The following is an 18859-nucleotide window of genomic DNA, read 5'->3' on the forward strand; positions in this document are numbered from 1 at the left end:
TTCTTATTTTTAGAAGATTATTAAACTTTCTTCTTGATAATCAAAACTTGACAAAACTAGAAACTGAATGCCTTTCTTCTAAAACAAATAATCCCAATAGATTTTATGCAGATCTCAAGACTTATACAGTTATACGGTACAAGCACAAGATGCATATGTTCTGTTGTGTCTATAATAATTGACGAAACAGTAATTCAAAGTACAACTATTGGAAGTACAAAATAAACAAATCAAACATGAATATTTCCGATGAACTTAGAAGACATTTAGTGCATAAATCTGTGTAAGGTGAACAAACCAAGAATTTTTAAGATCATAAGCACACGTGCAGGAGATCCAAAAGTCATGTGCACCCACAATCTTCCTTTTGTGCTTCCAATAGCGACTTATATATATTATTTTTTTGAACGGCAAATTTGGATCACTGACGGACCACTGGAGTATTACAGTGACTTATATATTGCACAACCAACTATTCAACTAACACTAAAAATATATCATAATATTTCTGTTAAATTTTCACACATTTTGTTATAGAAAAAAGGAACAATAATATGATCAAAATTTGAAGAGGAAAATCTTTATTTAGATTCAGATGAACTCAATTTCGTTGGCCGACGCCAAAGTGAAACCTTCCTTTTCCCTTGTCACTGAAAGCGTACTCGAGTCTAAGAGGCCCTAAAGGCGATGCTACACGCACACCAACCCCGTAACCGTATCCACTTCCGGGCTTTGACCTTGGTCCAGCTGGATCACCTTCATTACACAACAAAAAATCAGGTGGGTTGACCCTTACGCTTTACGATAATACATATACACGCATTCTGAGTGTAAATGTATGGTGGGTGGTGTTATTTATGATTACAAAAACAGTGATCTTACAAAAAATATCAAAATCTATAAATATAACAATATTAGGGTTTGTAAATGTAAAGTGTAAGCATTATATATAGATTTTGGGCAAGTTCAGGCGATTCAACCCATTCCAGTCTAGCCAATATTTCGTATTATATAGGTTTGGAAAAAAATGCAACCTCAGTGATTTGAACTAGGGCTTCAAACGAACTGAACTTTCAACAAACAGTTCATGAACCGTTCAGTGGGAAGTTCATATGTGATCGTTCGTTTAATAAACGAACAAACACGAACAAAAAGAATTTGTTTGTTTAGTTAAATGAATGAACATGAACAAAGGCCGTGTTCGTTCATTTATGTTCGTGAACGTTCGATAACGTGTTCGTTTATGTTCGTTTGTATTTGATAGTTAATTAGAGTTTTAAATTTTTATATATTTATTTTTTATATTCTTTGATTTTTATATGAGGTAATTGGGACAAATAAACCCTATTCCAGTACCCCCCACGTTCATTAGTATACGCTTGTTTGTGTTCATGAACGTTCGCTTGTGTTTGTGTGTGTTCATGAACGTTTGTTTATATTCGTTTGTGTTCGGCACCTACAATTAACAAACGAACATGAACATGTTCATTTCCTTAAAGAAAAAAAATATCTCGTTTGGTAAGCGTTAATGAATTGTTCGTGAACACATGTATTTCCTTAACAAACGAACACGAACAAGGACTTGTTCGTATTCGTTCAGTTCGTTAGAATCCATAATGATGAGAGAAATTTACCAGGAACGCTTGAGCCTGATCCAAGATCCGTTCCATAGTCAGCAAACATAACTCCTTCTACTGGCCCCACCTGCACGGTGAAACAAATATAGTTAAGATCAGATTTTACACCAACAAATATAGTTAAAATAATAACTAAAAACGTTCAATTACACACCAGAGGGAAAGATATTTCTCCACAACCAACACCGTAAGATCTTCCTGACCCAATATCCCCTTCTTCATAACCTCTAACGCTGTTTGTTCCGCCAATCGGGAATGCTTCATGAGGAGGGAAGTTACCCACAACATGACCACCTGATAAACTATAATTTTACAAAATTACACGTATTTACTTTAAAAAACTAGAATTGATAATATTGTACCATTGAGATCATAAATAGAGTAAATTACCTTAAATTAAAGCGAGCAGGACCAATCACAAGCCCTTTTCGCGCACGACCAGTAACTCTATTGAATACTAACCACTCTGACCATACCGGAAGTCCCTGCTCCATTGTAACTACAAACTGCAATATATGTCGGTCAAACAAGGTAATTTTTAATAGGGTTGAGTCCAGTTGACCAAAAAAACGAAACCGAAAAAACCGATTTAGCCGAACCGAAATTTACAGTTCGGTTACTCTTTTGCATTTTATGAAAACCGAACCGAAAAATCTAACAAATAATTTTTTAGTGTTTATTATATATATCGAATTAGGAATTGTTAATTATATTCTTGAATGTTTAAGTATTTGAAATAAAAAAGATTAGATTATTTATATTTGAAACGACTTATCCATTACCTACAAAAAAATAACAAAATTTAACATAAAAATTAAATGATTTTCAAAGTATTAGAGAAGAAAATGTCTTAATATAAACATTGGAGAAACATAAAAATAGAATAGAAGGTTATTTTTATGTGAACAATGTTAATTAAAAGGTTAAATATAATAGCTTACATGTAAACATCTAAGAAAGATTTTTAAATCTTAGATTATACTTATATTTTTTAATTTTACGTAATTTTGTTCCAAAAACCGAAAAAACGAACCTAACTGTTGCTAAAGACGAACGGTTTTAACAAACCGAAAATTTCGGTTTCGGTTTTACCAAAAAACTGAACTGAACCAAACCGTGCACGTCCCTATACTAAACTAGATGAAAAAATGTATTTCTAATTTTTCTGAATAAAGAGATAATATAACTTAAATCAACCCATTTCTACGTAAGTGGGTTAAAATTGCCACATTTTGGTCCTGCGAATAAAAGTGGAAGTAGATAGAAGATTCATGTCTTACCAATGAAGAACTAGGGTCGCTAGAACCAGTATAAACACTTTCAACTTTAGCAAGTAGCATATCATCATGATTATTACCACTACAACAAATTTAAAAAAGAACTTGTCAAGTTTGACTATTAAGTTTAATGGCTTTATAAAAATTTAAAAAAATAAATAAATAAAAGTCTTTATGAATACCTTGCAGTTAGTGGGCAGTTATGGAAGTCTCTTATCATAGGGTTCCCTTTATCATCACGAGCACCAGCACGCTGTTGATGTTACAGGCGGGAATCAGTTAGTGTTTTTTACCATAAACATATTTTCTTAAAATTATTCAACATCCAGGAAAGATTTGTAGAAATACCTGAAATATAAGCCCTGCGGTCCCACTCCACTTTGGTCTAAATGGCCGGCTGTACTCGATGCCAGAAGTAACCCGTGTGATCGTAGGGCTGCTGTTGTTGGGTTGATTTCCATGAGGCCCGTGAACAAGAGTCCCGGGTGTCCTGGAGTTCTAAATCACATAAAATCACCAATTTATTATCTTGCATTTTTATGTAAATATATGAAGTGGCAAGGTGAACCAGGTTGTTTGTTATCTTGACCCATTTGACACAGGTGAAATAAAACACAACCCAAATCAACCCATTTACGAACAAATGGGTTGAAACTTGAAATTGTCACCTTTAATAAAAATATCATGAATCATATTTAAAATTGGATAGGTGCCTGTATCATTATTGTTCTTGATGTCCGTTTATCATCTCCTTCGATCCATGGATCAGTGTAGTTGATCCGGAAGATGGAGTCGATCTGCCCTCTCTCTAACGATAGATTAATCTTTTGGTTCCTCCCAAAGAGGTTTCGATGATAAACTGCGCAACTGCAATGGAAAAATTGTTAAAAACAGAAATCAAATGTCATACTTAAGTTGTAGAGAATCGTCATCATGTAAACAATAATGTTGCTCAAGGGAAATATCACTCTTTCCTCAAAGGGTGTATATTTACCTCCCGATTAGTCCTGCTAAAGGGCCGCTTGTGATCCTACAAATAAAAGAGAGCAATAAGTAAATATCATTGCACGTATCATACACAATCTAAAGCGACCATTCAAAAAAATCAGATCATTATTAGTACAAATGTACAATGTTGCTTTTGTAATCATAATTAACGCCATTTATTGAAAATTTAACAATACGCAAGAAAGTGTTTCTTGGTCAACCCAACATGAACCTGCGTGTGTCAACATGTACTAAAAGTACCAACTCACGCATCTTGCCACATCTAGTTATATTAGGGTGTGCACGATGCGATTCAGTTTGGTTTTATGGTAAACTGAAATGTTTGGTTTCGGTATTTGGAACAAAATTACGCAACATTCAAAAATAAAGAGTAATTTTTTCTTAGATGTTAACATTTAAGTTATTATATTTAACCTTTTTAGTTAATATTGTTCACATAAATCTAACCTTCTAATCTATTTTTAAGTTTCTACTTTCTTCAAAGTTTTTATTAAGACATTTTCTTTTATAATACTTTGAAGATCATTTAAGTTTTATATTAAATGTTATTTCTTGTAGGCAACAGATAAATCATTTCAATTAAAAAATAAACATGTTAATGTTTTTATTATAAATACGTAACATTCAAGAATAAAATTAATACGTCCTACTAGCATAGGTTAAACACTTAAATAACTTAAACTTAAACATAAAAATATATAGACTAGGCCTACCATTGTAACTTATCGGTTCAGTTTTTTCTCGGTTATTGAAAATGGTTATCCGAAAACCAAACCGAAATTTTCGGTTATTAGAAATCCGAAAACCGAACCGTCGGTTTTTGTTTCGGTTCGGTTATTTTGGTTTTCTGCTCACCCCTAGTTATATTACATGGACCAACAATGAGATCACATACCCACTTGAAATTCCACCACCAGCCGATATGCCTCCACTTACGCGTTCAACCGCATTAATTGTCAGGTCCACTTTCCCAGAGTCTGTAAAAAATAATGTAAGATCGTTCAATACTCGATAAAAACTAAAGTTTCAAATAATAGGCTTATAGACACATACAAACAGTTCAATTACTAACTTAAATAAATAACATCGTTTTTTGGTCAATATACTATAGATATTTCCTGCCCAAAAGTCAAAACCACATATATCATATTACCTCCAGCAGGCTGGGGGACAATGCTAATATCCTCCATAATACCCATTGCTAGCAATGTATCTACATCTCTTTTTGCTTGAAGCATACTATACACCTAATAATAACATTAACATTGAAAGTTACACAATATAACATATATTTGTGTGAAAAGACAAGTTTAAGCAGAAAGTCGTCAGTTTAATACCTGCCCCTTTTTCGTATTTAGTTGGCGAAGTATTGTCTCGGGCCTCGTTTTACCCGTAGTTGGCTCACCACTGGACTCATAAAACAAATATATTTTAATACATGTTGTAATGTTAGCATATAATCATAACAAAATGTTAACATGAACAGCAGAAATAAAGATTGGGATCTTACGTTTTGTTGAGAAAGCGTATGGATATATTGTTAACCTCTGCTTCCGACACTTGTAACCTCAAAATTCCCCCAGAAAGAATCTCAACTCCTGAAACCTATTGATCTCAAAATACAGTTACTTAGTTAATGGTGTTATAGTGAACAGAAGAACATGTGGCAATGGGATCAAATACTAACCAAGCCAAAAAGGCCACGCTCCATATACCATCCATTGATGGAGTTTATAACTTCATCCAAACGCCTTATATTTACAATTTTCCCTGCATAACTTGGAAAAGATTCGGTTAATAAAAGTAACCTATGAAGCTTCATATTACATGATAACGTCCGTGGTAACCATACCATATCCATCGCGAAACTTATCCTCTACGAACTTTGTCGGCAAAACGTTGGCTCCTTCGCAAATCAGACCTTGGAATTCTTGGTTTGGTTCTACCTTATGCCAAAATATACTAGTGTAAGTATAACAACTTAACAAGAATGCTAAAATTCATGTATAATAGCATTTGCATAACTTGTTTTCTGATCTCTTAACTCCAATATAGCCATAGCTATAGATAAAACAGAAATTGTATTGTATAAATTGAGTATGATAGCGTTTAGGGCTGTAGACGAACCGAACCGAGTCTTGTTCATGTTCATTTGTTTAGCATTAAACTTGTTCACGAACAGATATCGAACGAAAATGCTTGTTCGTGTTAGTTCATTAAGAAATTGAACCTGTTCACGAACACATATCGAACGAAAATTCTTGTTCGTGTTCGTTCATTAAGAAATTGAACTTGTTCACGAACACAAACAAACATATACCCTTATAAAAACTAAATAACATTCTTAATCCCAAACAATAGACATAATCACCTTGTTAAGCACCTATATAATAACCATAAATATAATTATCCAAAATAAAGACACAAGTTAGACATAATAAGCATAACGTTTCAAAGCTCTAAGTTTCTAACAACTGAACAATGAACATAAACTAAACCAAACAAAACAAACGAGCATGAACGCACATATTCGTATACTACCGAACGTTCACAAACGCAATTGAACGAGCGCGACCTTTGTTCGTCTACGTTCGTTTATTATTAAACGAATACCGAATGGTTCATGAACAGTTCGCTGAACGTTCGGTTCGTTTACAGACCTAATTGTGCTACATAGGGGCTGTAATGCTGTATATAGAGAGAATAATAGTCCTAAAATATACAATAATCTTCAATGCATAAGAACTAATACTACCTGAAACACCAAACGGATGCCATCACGAGTATCAACAGCAACAGGCATACACGAACAGAAATAACCGCTTCCAATAATCCGATGCACATCTTCCTGCACCTCACGCATAGTCAAAGCCGAATTTGGACGACACCGTTTCAATGCCGCAATCGCCTCTTCTTCCAGATCCTTCCGTTCAAGCTCCTCACCGTCCTTATTCCTCACCAACACCTCACTAATCAGCACACGCTCATCATCGTTCCGACTCACTGAGTGACTCTTACTCGACTGAGTCAACTCGCCGCCCTCCTCGTCAGCCTTCGTCAACGCCAATGAAGCTGAGCATAGCAGCGGCGGTTGTTTTTTGGAGTGAAGAGTGTGGAAAGTGTGTGATAATTTAGGTGTAATTAGTTTGTTGATAAGTGGATGAGTGTTGATGGAGGATATGAATTGAGTGAGTGAGTGTTTGGAATTGTTGATTGCTGACGAGATGGAGAGGTGAAGGTCGGCGAAGAGAGGGCGGTGGTGGCGGTGGTGGTGGTGGTGGTGGCGGTGGTGGTGTATAGGGAGGAATTGGGGGATTTTGACGGTGGAGGAACGGAAGTGGAAAGATTTGTTTTCCGGCATTGTTTGAATCGGATGAATTACAATCTGTGAAGAAACCCTAAATTGAAGTTATATGCATTTTCTAGGGTTTTGGTGAAGAAGAAGATGGACCAGTGTGTTGTGACATGAACGACCTAACTTGAATGTTACACAACTTTTTTTGATTCTATACGGATTATTCTATCTATCTAGAGCATGGTACCGTTCGGGGTACTGTATCGATACCGGTATCGAAAGTATCGGTATCAAAAATCCTTAAAAGTGGGCACCGAATATCTCCGGTACGGTACGGTTTGGTATCGGTACCGGTATTTTAGTGTAAAAACCGGTAAATACTAGTATCGAACCGGTACCGTCCTGGCTGGTACCGAACCGGTATCGAAAATGTCAAAAGTCGGTACCGAATCGGTACCAAAAATGTATCTGGCTTGGTAAATTCGGTACCAATTCAGTACCGATACCCGGTACCATTTGCTCATCTCTACTTATTGTATACTTTTCTTTTTTAGGGGTATCCGAAACGTTAAGTAAACAGTTCGTGATTTGTTTGTCTAAAGTTCGTTTGTGTTTGTTCTTTTAACAAATGAACGAACAAAAACAAGAATTTAAATGAATAAACATGAAGAGAGACCGTCGTGTTTATTCATTTATGTTCGTGAATGTTCGATAATGTATTCGGTTATATTCGTTTGTGTTCAACGGTTTATTAGGGTTTTAATTTGTATATGTTATTCAAATACTTTAAAATTCCAACTAATAACACATTTACTAAATATTAGTGTATATGAGTGGGTCTACGTAATGTTTGTGATGAAAAATATCAAACTTATTCAAAATTAATATATGTTTCTTCGTGTTTGTTTATGTTCATGGACGTTTGTTTGTATTCCATTTTATTCATTTGTGTTCATGGTCGTTTTTTGTGTTCGTTTGTGTTCGTTGCCTAAAAATAACGAACGAACATGAACATGTTAATTTCCTTAATGAACAAACATCAACATAAAATCATGTTCGGTAAGTGTTCATCAATAGTTCGTGAACACATTCCTTAACAAACGAGCACGAACGATACCGTGTATGTGTCCGTTCAGCTCATTTAGACTAAAGGGTATGGAGAGGATGGGCTTGGAAGGGATGAGCCGCCACGTAGGCGCCGCGTAGGAGTGGCTTGGAGAGGATGGACCTAGGGGGTGGGGGATGAACCCCTTTGTGTATATATATGTATGTATGTATAGGTATATGTGAGAGAAGGAAGGAGGAGAGAGGACCGGCTACCCCGGCTGTGGGGTGCCGGTTGTGCCGAGCCGAGCCCCAGGGGGGCGGTGTGGGGGACCGGCGCCGGTCCTAGCCAGGCCTCAGCCAGCCCCCATACCTTCTAGTCTTAGACGGATTAACAAACTCATAACCGAATTAAATAACATAGTTGAACCAATATAACTGAACCAAACTGAAAATGAAGGCTCAAGCCTCAAATTAATTATATCTTTTTCTTAAATCAAGGTTTTATGGGACTTTCGGTTTGGATTTCATATCGAAGCCCAAATTCATTTTTGGATCATTTTGTAAGGACCGAACATTTCAACATTTAAAGCCCAATTTCATTACACATATAAAAGGCTAATAGACCTATAAGTCTATAACCAACCAAAATTAGTTGTAAACTGATCAGTTAAGAAACTATAATAACCATACATTTCGGTTTAAGTTTGATTGGAGCTTAGAACAAAACCGCAACGTGCACGTCCCTATAAGAAATACTATTACTTTTTATGTCTATCATACGTGAAGATCCAAAAAGTGGCCGAACTCTGAACTAACCACAATTAGATCTTAAACAGGTTGAAAAACTGAACCTGCACAAGCAACAAACCGTTAAGGCTCGCCGCAGAGGTGGGAGGGTCACTCTGCGACCACCCTCCGGCGTGAGGATAAGTATTTGTTTAGCGAGAGAAAGTAGAGAGAGAAGGAGGACGAAGGTTCAGAAAATCGTACTTGAGGTGTACTTGAAGAGGGTATTTATACCGGTTGGTTTTTAGATGACGTCGTCCGGCTGGACGCACTTTATGATGTGCGTCCTTTCCATGGACGGAGGGACGGACCTTTTTGTTCCTGGTCATGGCCTTTTAAGCACTTGGTCCTCCGGTGGGTGTATATACGTCCGGCCTTCAATGTGGTCCGGACTCGGTCCTGTATCTACAATACGTGTTCAATGAAATACAATATCTTTAGAATTTCGAAAATAAATATACGAGATGGTCCATCGAGCCTGGATCTAAGTTGAGTTCGAGTTCAACTTTCAGCTTGTTAAGAGTTTTTGAGTCGAGTTAGCTCATTTCGTTTCGAGTTGAAGTGGGTTCGACTCGCACATCAAGGAACATAGAATGTCGAATATATCTATCTATATCTATAAATCAAAACCAACTTTGGCATATTCTTAGCCACCTGGCTGCATTTAGGCGGGATTACACCACAGTATGATAATAAGTTATGTGCCTCATTCAATAAGTTATGATAACTAGGTGAATTTTCCCGCGCGATGCAGCAGGAATTCGGTCAGTTTGGTTTAATATCGTTGAATTGTCCAGGTCCCGGTGACTAGTAGGGTATTGGTGGGGCCCGTGAGTTTTTTTTTTTTTTCGTAACAAAAGAAGACGATCTAGAAGTTTTGTGCAAATCTTTAAAAACAAAACATCGGACAATTTAACTCGGATCCACTTTACACCATGCGGATACGCTAGATTACTTGCACCCCAAGAAAATAAATAAATAATAAACAAAACGGAGAAATTAGCATGGAAAATGAGTAACACTTATAAAAACAGCTCGTCACAGACGAACATCAACTCGTTTTCATATCTTTGTAGAACAAACCGTTCCTCTGATGTTATGATGCTTGTAACTACACATTTATTTTCTGAAAATGGTTTTCTACCTGTTCTTCCAGCCCGATGTAGATAGTGTACTGCATCTTTCGGTAAGTCAAAGTTGTATATGTGAGTTGTATCCGGCAGGTCAACACCTCTGCCCGCTATATCAGTTGCTACCAGAAGATATGATCCACCTTGTCTCAGTTCCTGTAATCAGTTATTTCATAAATAGCGATACACCAGAAAAAAAAAATTTAATTTTTTTATATGTATATTATATCAAAATACCCTGGTATATATGCTATTTTACATGTATATTTAACAAAAACCTATAATCCAGCTATTTTATAGCTATATTTAATTGCTATTTATATTAAACAAAAAAAGATTAACTGTCGCTATTCTCGCTATCAGTCGCTATAACTCTAATAGCGACACTACATCGCTTCGCTACGTAGCGTGCTACAGCGATCGCTATAACCGCTATTGACATCTATGTTACTATACTTTAAATTTAGTTATAATTTCATCTAGTCGTAACATGAAGACAAGAACATACTTTAAAGAAAGCGACGAAAATGGACAAGGGTATGTTGGTAATTTGCATGGAATTACTTACAGAGAAAGAAGCTGCTCTAGAGTTGAAATTTAACTTTTCTTCTAGAAGCAGAATTTCATGACTCCCTTTATGTGAATTCTTGAGCACATCAATTACAACACTAGTCGCAGGAGCGTTTCCAGCCTTCTTCGACTTCTCGGACTGCAAAAATAATAATTACATATTTTAATTAACCTTCAAGCTATTTAAAGTCAAACTACACTATCAATTAACAAAAGTCAAACCTGTTCATTAACAAAAATTATGGCAGACTGAGGTGCATCCGATTGCAATAAGGACAACAATGCTGAATGTCTTTCGTTTCTACTACATATCTGACAACCGTTAATGTATTAGACTGTTATTAGCACGCGGGCGACGGCATTTTCACGTTCTAATACTAATAAAACGATTTAGGAGAGGTAAGCATTAAATACTTTTGACGCATTACACCACCATTGTAATTACTTTGATAGCTTTGATGCTACAAAATATTTTTTTTTTTGTATTATATGAAAAAAGTTTAAAATTTGCTAAGCTGGTTAATATGGAATTCACACACATAAAAAAAAAGATCATCCATCGGTCAACCAGGCCAGACGCGGTCAACCTATGTCGGGGCCTATAGTGAAATTCAAACTTGAGAGTTGTGACTCCTTTTGATTAAAAAAAAAATAAAGAAAAAAAAGATTACCTAACAAGTAACAATGGTTCTTCGTTATCCTATTTGGGATTAACAACAATAAGCTAAAAAGTGTTTATAGTTTACAAGGTTGACAAAAATTTATATTTTAATTTACATACGTGTACATATATAGTGAAAGGTTTAATTACAAAAGGCTCTTAACGTGCGATGGTACGCGACCACCAATATAACGTGCGTAATTATGCAAATAACGTGCCTAATTAGGGTTCAACCCAACCCATCGTGCATAATTATGCAATAGCATGCGTAATTAGACAAAGTTAATTACTATTGTGCCACCGCATTCAATTGAAGGCCTAGGTTAGATTAGATGTGCGGTTGAGATGCTCGCGTACGCATCGCACGATAAGGTGGTCTTGTACGTTAACCGCCTCCATATATATATAAGACAAAGATCCGTTAGGAACCACCCTTTATTGCGAGAACCGCGAGAACCAATGTGAACACAACCAGTGGCGGACCCAGGATTTTATTTCAATGGGGTCCATTTTCGGGTCGGTCCTCGTTCGGGTTGAGTTAAAGGGAGGTTTGAACTAGATTTTAAAAAAAAATAAGAAAAATGGGCTTATCAAGGATTGAACCCATGACCTCTTGGTGAAAAAGAGGGAGATTTACCACTACACCAGCTTTCTTTTTATTTCTATTGTGTCCACCTAATTGTATTTATGGGGTCCATATACAATTTAATATACCGAATCTACTATTTTTTTTAAAAAGATTGGGGTCCGCCCCTGAACACAACCAAGAGCTAAAAAACACACAAAAATAATTTTTTTTTAATATTTTTTATAAAAAAAATCGCTACTTTTAGTAGCCAAAAAAAATTAAATTTAAAAAAAAAAATTTGTGTGTTTTTTGATTTTTTTTAATATTTTTTTAGGTTTTTTGGGGGTTTAGTTTTTAGCTTTTTTTTTGGGGGGGGGGGGGGGGGGGTAGGTTTTTTTAGCTATTTTAGGTTGTGTTCACATTGGTTCTCGCGGTTCTCGCAATAAAGGTGGTTCTCGCATGAACCTTACCCTATATATATATATATATAGAGAGAGAGAGAGAGAGGAAGGTTAATGTACATTACGGCTTAACGTACATCACGTACAACAGGTAATTACGCACGTTCTTTTTAAAATCACGCACGTTATAACTCAAAAATCCAAAATCACGCATGTTGAAACACAATAATCACGCATATTGAAAACATTAATCACGCATGTTGTCGTACGTGAAGTACGTTAAGCCGTAATGTACGATACACTTTTTCTATATATATATACAAACAATTAAACTATATCACAAAAAAATATAATAATATAATAGAAAGAATCAAACAAATATGAAAAAGTGTAATATAAAATTTGGGGCCCACTAAAATAATGGGACAAAAACCTTAGCCTCAACGTTTTGTTCATAGTACCGGCCCTGAACCCGTCCCATTCATATTGACACGTCTCGACAAGGTAATGCAGTACGGTTTCTAATTCAGCAATTGACTCACCAAAAATCTGTGCTGGAGACGTGCAGGCATCGGCTGAACAGGATTTGCATGGATATGAACAACATCAGCCTGCGGTAACAAACAATATCACATGAATTTATTATGAATATAAATGAAAATAAAATGATGCTCTTGTGCCTAACCTTAGTCCACTTCTGCTGTATACAGTCGTATAAAAAGCGCCTGTGTTGAGGAATTGATGCACTAGCAAATATTGTTTGACGATTGTTGATCGACGAGTAAGATATTAATAGCTTTCGAAGAGAGCTAACTTGACTTGAGGAATTAAACATGAAATCAACCTACAATATATCAAATCAGATGTACATTTTAACCTAATCATCCTATATATATATACATATATATATATATATATAGAGGAAGGTTAACGTACAATAGTTCTTAACGTATGACCGGTACGACATATAATTACGCACGTTCATTTGAAAATCACGCACGTTATAAAACTCAAAAAACCATGTTGGAAACATAAATCACGCACGTTAATCACGCATGCCCTAATTCCCAGTTCAAAAATCGCATCCCCTGTTCTACGATCTGAAACCATTGTTACTGCCCTCTGACTCCAATCGAATCAAAGCTTGGTCATGTTCCTGCATCCTCTGTTACGGTCTGAATCAAAGCTTAGTCATGTTCCTTCATCCTCTGTTCTACGGTTTGATTGCGAGGGTCGACATTTTGATGAAACTTTTCAAAATCAACAATGAATTTGAATCCAATTCGATGAAATTGACCGAACAATGGCGAATTTGAAGTGAAACGAAAAGAAAATTGAAACGAATTGGACGAAATTGATCAAACCCAGACTAATTGAAAAGAACACTAATCACGCATGTTATATCAAATAATCACACATGTTATCTTTTTGTCGCGTACTGGTCGCACGTTAAGGGCTATTGTATTTTACACTTTCTATATATATATATAGAGAGAGAGAGAGAGCGCCCTAGTAAGTTGCAAAATATCATATTTACCCAACCAAAAAAATAAAATTAAATATGACCATTCAAAATACTAATATTATCATACTTGCCCATTTAAGTAAATGACAATTTATAATATGACCATTATACCCTTTTGTTTCTCCTTACACCCCAAACTTCCATATCCTAATGCTGACTTAAGTAAATATATAGTAAACTACCATTTTCGTCCCTGAGGTTTGACCACTTTTGCGACTTTTGTCCAAAGGTTTGCTTTTCCGCATCTGGATCCAAAAGGTTTAACATCTTGCCATTTTCATCCGGCTCGTTAACTCCATCCATTTTTTAACGTTACGTCAGGGGTATTTCCGTCCTATTACCTATTTGTTAATGTCTATAAGAAAAGTCATAACTAGAAAGTCAACAGAGGTGTATCTTTATTTCTTAATAGTGCTTTTTGTTTTAATAAAAAATGTCTAAAAAGACGGAAATATCCCTCATTTAACGGAGAGAAGTGGATAGAGTTAATGAGTCGGATGAAAATGACTAGATTTCGAACCTTTTGGATCCAGATGCGTGAATAAATACCTCATCAATTACTAGCACGCGCATTGATTCTAGTTTGATCATCTGTTTCTCAAGCATTTGACACAAGCTTCCCAGTGTTCCAACAATTATCGTAGGGGGCTCTGCCTGCAATTATAAAATTATATATAATTTCTTTTTTGAAGGAGTTAAATAATATTCTAATCCAAACTTATCGGAGAAAATAATATAATCATACCTTTAACCAACTCTTCTGTCGTTTTAAAGTTCCTCCATCTAAAAGAGCCATAATAGTGCACGCTTTATTTTCAAGTTCGGGTTGATCAGCCTTTGCGGCTAGCATGCGCGCAACTTTTGCAACCTTTAATTATTGAAAACCGTAAACTTTGCGATAATAATTGGGGAAATTGGTCTGTAATAATCCCACCTAGACCTTATTGACCATTAATAATCCCACCTCAGAATATTCCCCCCACCAGTCCCACCTTTCACCTATTTTTCCTACAATGGCCCCCCGTTAAAAAAACTTAACAGAGTTAAGCTTTTTTCCAAATTACAAACAGATTTTTAGGGCTTTTGATTAGAACGACGATATGAGTCCATTGATGTAAAACTTGCCTCGAAACGGTGCTCCAAACGATGAAAACGACGCTTCAATTCGGGTGTTTAAATTTCCAATTAACCAAAATCAAGTCACTTGGAGCACCATTTCGAAGTAAGTTTTACATCAATGGACTCATATCATCGTTCTGATCAAAAGCCCTAAAAAATCTGTTTGCAATTTGGAAAAAAAGCTTAACTTCGTTAAGTTTTTTTAACGGGGGACCATTGTAGGAAAAATAGGTGAAAGGTGGGACTAGTGGGGGGAATATTCTGAGGTGGGATTATTAATGGCCAATAAGGTCTAGGTGGGATTATTACAGGCCAATTTCTCTAATAATTGATGTAGGATTTATTATATTTGTTTATATAAATTATTTGATTTTATTTAATGAATGGAATGACCATAAAGTAGTCTCACTTGCATGCCGAGCTCCCGAGTTGGTACTACAATCAACGCTTGTACGGATGATCTTTGCGTGTTTACTACCGAATATATCAATAACAAGTATGCCAAGGTTTTCCCTGAACCTGTCTGAACAGCCACAAAATAGAACAAGAAAATTAATAAACAAACAAATAGATGGACTTCTCACACTTGTGGAAAATTTGTAAATAATGTTCATAATTTAAGTATTTAACAAATACAAGTCCGGTTGTGTAGTTACCCAAGTGGCCCAATGCTAGGGCTGTAATCGAGCCGAGCCAGGCTGCGCTCGAACTTAAACGGCTCGGCTCGTTTATTTTTACGAGATGAAAAGTTGAGCTCGAGCTTGGCTCATAAAAACTTCGAGCCATCTAGAGCCCAATCATCGAGCTGACTCAATAATTTTTTTTAGAGTAAACTTCCGTTTTGCTCCTTGTGGTTTGGTCACTTTAACGGTTTTGTCCCAAACCTTTAAAAATAGCCATTTTACTCCCTGATGTTTTGGTTTTGTTGCCAGTTTGCTCCCTGCGGGGAGCAAAATGGAAAAACAAACAATTTGGATGGAGTTAGAGGCGGGGAGCAAACTGGCAAAAAAACCGAAACACCAGGGAGTAAAATGGCTATTTTTAAAGGTTTGGAGCAAAACCGTTAAAATGACCAAACCACAGGGAGCAAAACGGAAGTTTCTTTTAATTATTTTTACAAATATTGATAACATAAAAAACAAAAAATAAAAAAATTAACACACATTTCTAAAACATATATACACACACATACATACGTACATACAAACCATCGAGTCGAGCCACGAATCGACCCACAGAACCTAACCATCGAGTCAAGCCACAAGTTGAGCCACAAGCCGAGCACCCCTGGCTCGAGCTCGGCTCGATCACAAAACGAGCTGGCTCGGCTTGAAAACAAAACGAGCCTTTTTCGAGCGAGCCGCGAGCTTTTTGAACACCCCTACCCAACGCACCTGTTTTCCCACATCTAAAATATATTTTTAAGCACATATTCACCTGGGCATGAAGAATACAGTCACGGCGAGAGAATAGGACGGGTAGAGCTTGTCTTTGAATCTCGGTAGGTGTAAGGTATCCAACTTCTTCGACCCTGCAACATGGTCAACCAATTCAAACAACATACTTCAAGCGTAGTTAACGCAAACTGTAAAGACTACGACCAGAAACATATTGGAGTAAATAGCATGACTACGACCAGAACGGAAAACCAACTTCAAATATAAATGTAGAGTACCTAGTGCAGTCAGTCCGTCACAACCCATTATACACTATTCTTTATAGTTGAAGCGGAAAATTGCCTCGCGTTTCACTTTCACCGTCTTATATATACTTCTTATCTTATAGCAATAACTTTCTTTTCAAATCATTGACAACCTTAGTTACAATTATCCTACCCTTAGATTTTAACTTTTTGATGTTCATATCGAACATCATCATCATCATACTCAGTAAATCCTACCAATAGCAAAGCTAAGGTAGGGTCTAAGCATTGGCGAAGCCATGCCCCCCCCCCCCCCAATTTTCGCGAAACCGGGAGGGGGGGGGGGGCGGCAACGTATATACCTATATGAAAGTACTATTCATAACACTACGCATCGAAAAGTTCGGGGGGGTCGGGCGCCCCCCCGGACATACCTTATCCTGCGCCCCTGGGTCTAAGGAGGGTAAGATGTAGACAGCCTTACCTCTACCCCGTAGGAACAGAGAAGTTGTTCATATTGAACATGATAACTTAAATTTTCGCATTCCACCCAATGTTATTTTTCTCTATCCTTTATGTTTTTCAACAAATTCAACTTCATACATCCCCTCTAAACATATACAACAACAACAACAAGCGTACCCAGTATAATCCCACTTATAATCAAGCGTCTGGGGAGGGTGAGATGTAGGCAAGCCTTACCTCTATCCCAGAGGACAGGATAGAAAGGCTGCTTCCAGTGAGACCCCCAGCTCCTAAACCATATCCAGACATAAGAGTCAAATAAACATACAAAAGCACTGTAGAGGTATGATCCTAAATCACATGTGAACACATGTCAAAGGGACCACACCACTCCAAGCTGGCGTCCCCGTCACACACAGGTATCCAGAAAGTTCTAGAAGCTTCTGGAAGAAGACACCTAGTGACAAGAAGATGCTCCTGCATCCTGCAGACAAGAAGGATGACAGGTGGCACCAATAGCTAGACGCCAGCAACGGTTGCAAGATCCTGGGAGGACAAGACGACAGCCGGTACAAGCGAGTGCCCAGCTGGAGCGAATAGCTTGTACGCCACGTCACCTTAGGGACTGACAACGTCAGAGGGGACAGACATAGGCTATCACTATAAGAGGAAAAGCTAAGGCCCTAAGTCAAGTATCTAATACAAAATCTAACTATTCCCCAATTCATGATCTAACAACATTAGCATAAAAAAAACATAATTTGAGATAAAATTTACAAGTATATATAAAATTTTCCCACACATAAAAATCCCATCTTTTAGTTTTTTTTTTTTTTTTTTTTTTCTAGCAATAAAAACCTACCCATAACTTAAATTTTACAATCATAAATCATTCCAAATTTACAAAGCAATAGCATTTTAGTCATAAATATAAAGAGAAGTAGAAAACAAGTAGTTTATGTGACCTGCGCAAGATATGATGAGGCACGTGAGCTTGGCAGATGTCTCGAAGAGTCACATTTTGGTGAGCAACAAAATTGGGGTTTTCTTGATTTGTTGATGGAGACGAAGATGAGGAAACTGAAACTGAAATTGGGTGGTGAGAGCGTTTGTTGAAAGGGGGTGTGAAGGGAACTGTAAGAGATGAAAGGAACACCACCATTTCAGTCAGTCAGTCAGTAGAACAACAATAGCAGCCCACAGTGGTGTCTATCTATTTACACTTTTTATTGATTTAACCTTCATTTTTTTTTTACTTTTCATCCTTTATGTTTGTATTAGGTTGTAATGGATGTCTTTAACTTCAATAATTACAGTCACGGTCCTTTATTCGTTAAAAGCATTACACCTTACGTCCTTTGGCTCTAACCTTGTTAAAATTTTCAGTTAAATAAGGCATATGCTTTGCACATGAGGGCAAGTTAGTAATTATACTAGCATTTTAGAATATATTTAAACAAAAGAGTTAATTACTATTTTCGTCCCTGTGGTTTGTCAAAAATCACTATTTCAGGCCAATAGTTTAAAAATTACGATTTCAGTCCCTGTGGTTTCACTTTCGTAACCATTTCAGTCCATGTGGTTTCACTTTCGTAACCATTTCAATCCATTATTCTGTTAAGTACAGGGACTGAAATGGTTACGAAAGTGAAACCACAGGGACTGAAATCGCAATTTTTAAACTAATGGACTAAAATAGTGATTTTTGACAAACCACATGGACGAAAA

At 36.5% G+C, this 18859-nt stretch overlaps 2 protein-coding genes across 4 annotated transcripts; both read right to left on the reverse strand.

The window, feature by feature from the left end:
* Positions 1-436: 436 nt before the first annotated feature.
* On the reverse strand, positions 437-7421 carry LOC110926461 (outer envelope protein 80, chloroplastic). 2 transcript variants are annotated; one of them, XM_022170220.2, is made up of 16 exons: positions 6678-7421; positions 5775-5868; positions 5610-5692; positions 5433-5527; positions 5260-5329; positions 5076-5169; positions 4818-4899; positions 3909-3944; positions 3628-3781; positions 3263-3412; positions 3097-3167; positions 2918-2996; positions 2028-2143; positions 1792-1939; positions 1635-1704; positions 437-756 (listed from the first exon to the last, which is right to left on the reverse strand). In XM_022170220.2, exons 1-16 carry the CDS (start codon positions 7281-7283, stop codon positions 602-604), a joined length of 2103 nt encoding a protein of 700 aa, XP_022025912.1. In that variant the 5' UTR covers positions 7284-7421; the 3' UTR covers positions 437-601. The 2 variants fall into 2 exon arrangements, with proteins under 2 accessions (XP_022025912.1, XP_022025913.1); XM_022170221.2 differs by having other exon boundaries at positions 442-756; positions 5775-5864; positions 6678-7403.
* Positions 7422-9938: 2517 nt separating this feature from the next.
* Positions 9939-18331, reverse strand: LOC110921403 (DEAD-box ATP-dependent RNA helicase 58, chloroplastic). 2 transcript variants are annotated; one of them, XM_022165723.2, is made up of 10 exons: positions 18097-18331; positions 16462-16555; positions 15434-15547; positions 14651-14773; positions 14455-14559; positions 13066-13224; positions 12923-12991; positions 10973-11062; positions 10749-10889; positions 10030-10336 (listed from the first exon to the last, which is right to left on the reverse strand). In XM_022165723.2, the coding sequence occupies exons 1-10, from the start codon at positions 18291-18293 to the stop codon at positions 10073-10075; spliced, it is 1356 nt and encodes a 451-aa protein (XP_022021415.1). In that variant the 5' UTR covers positions 18294-18331; the 3' UTR covers positions 10030-10072. The 2 variants fall into 2 exon arrangements, with proteins under 2 accessions (XP_022021416.1, XP_022021415.1); XM_022165724.2 differs by lacking the exon at positions 10973-11062 and having other exon boundaries at positions 9939-10336.
* Between the last annotated feature and the right edge of the window lie 528 nt (positions 18332-18859).

Source organism: Helianthus annuus, chromosome 13 (genome assembly GCF_002127325.2).
Source record: "Helianthus annuus cultivar XRQ/B chromosome 13, HanXRQr2.0-SUNRISE, whole genome shotgun sequence".
Lineage (NCBI taxonomy): Eukaryota > Viridiplantae > Streptophyta > Magnoliopsida > Asterales > Asteraceae > Helianthus > Helianthus annuus.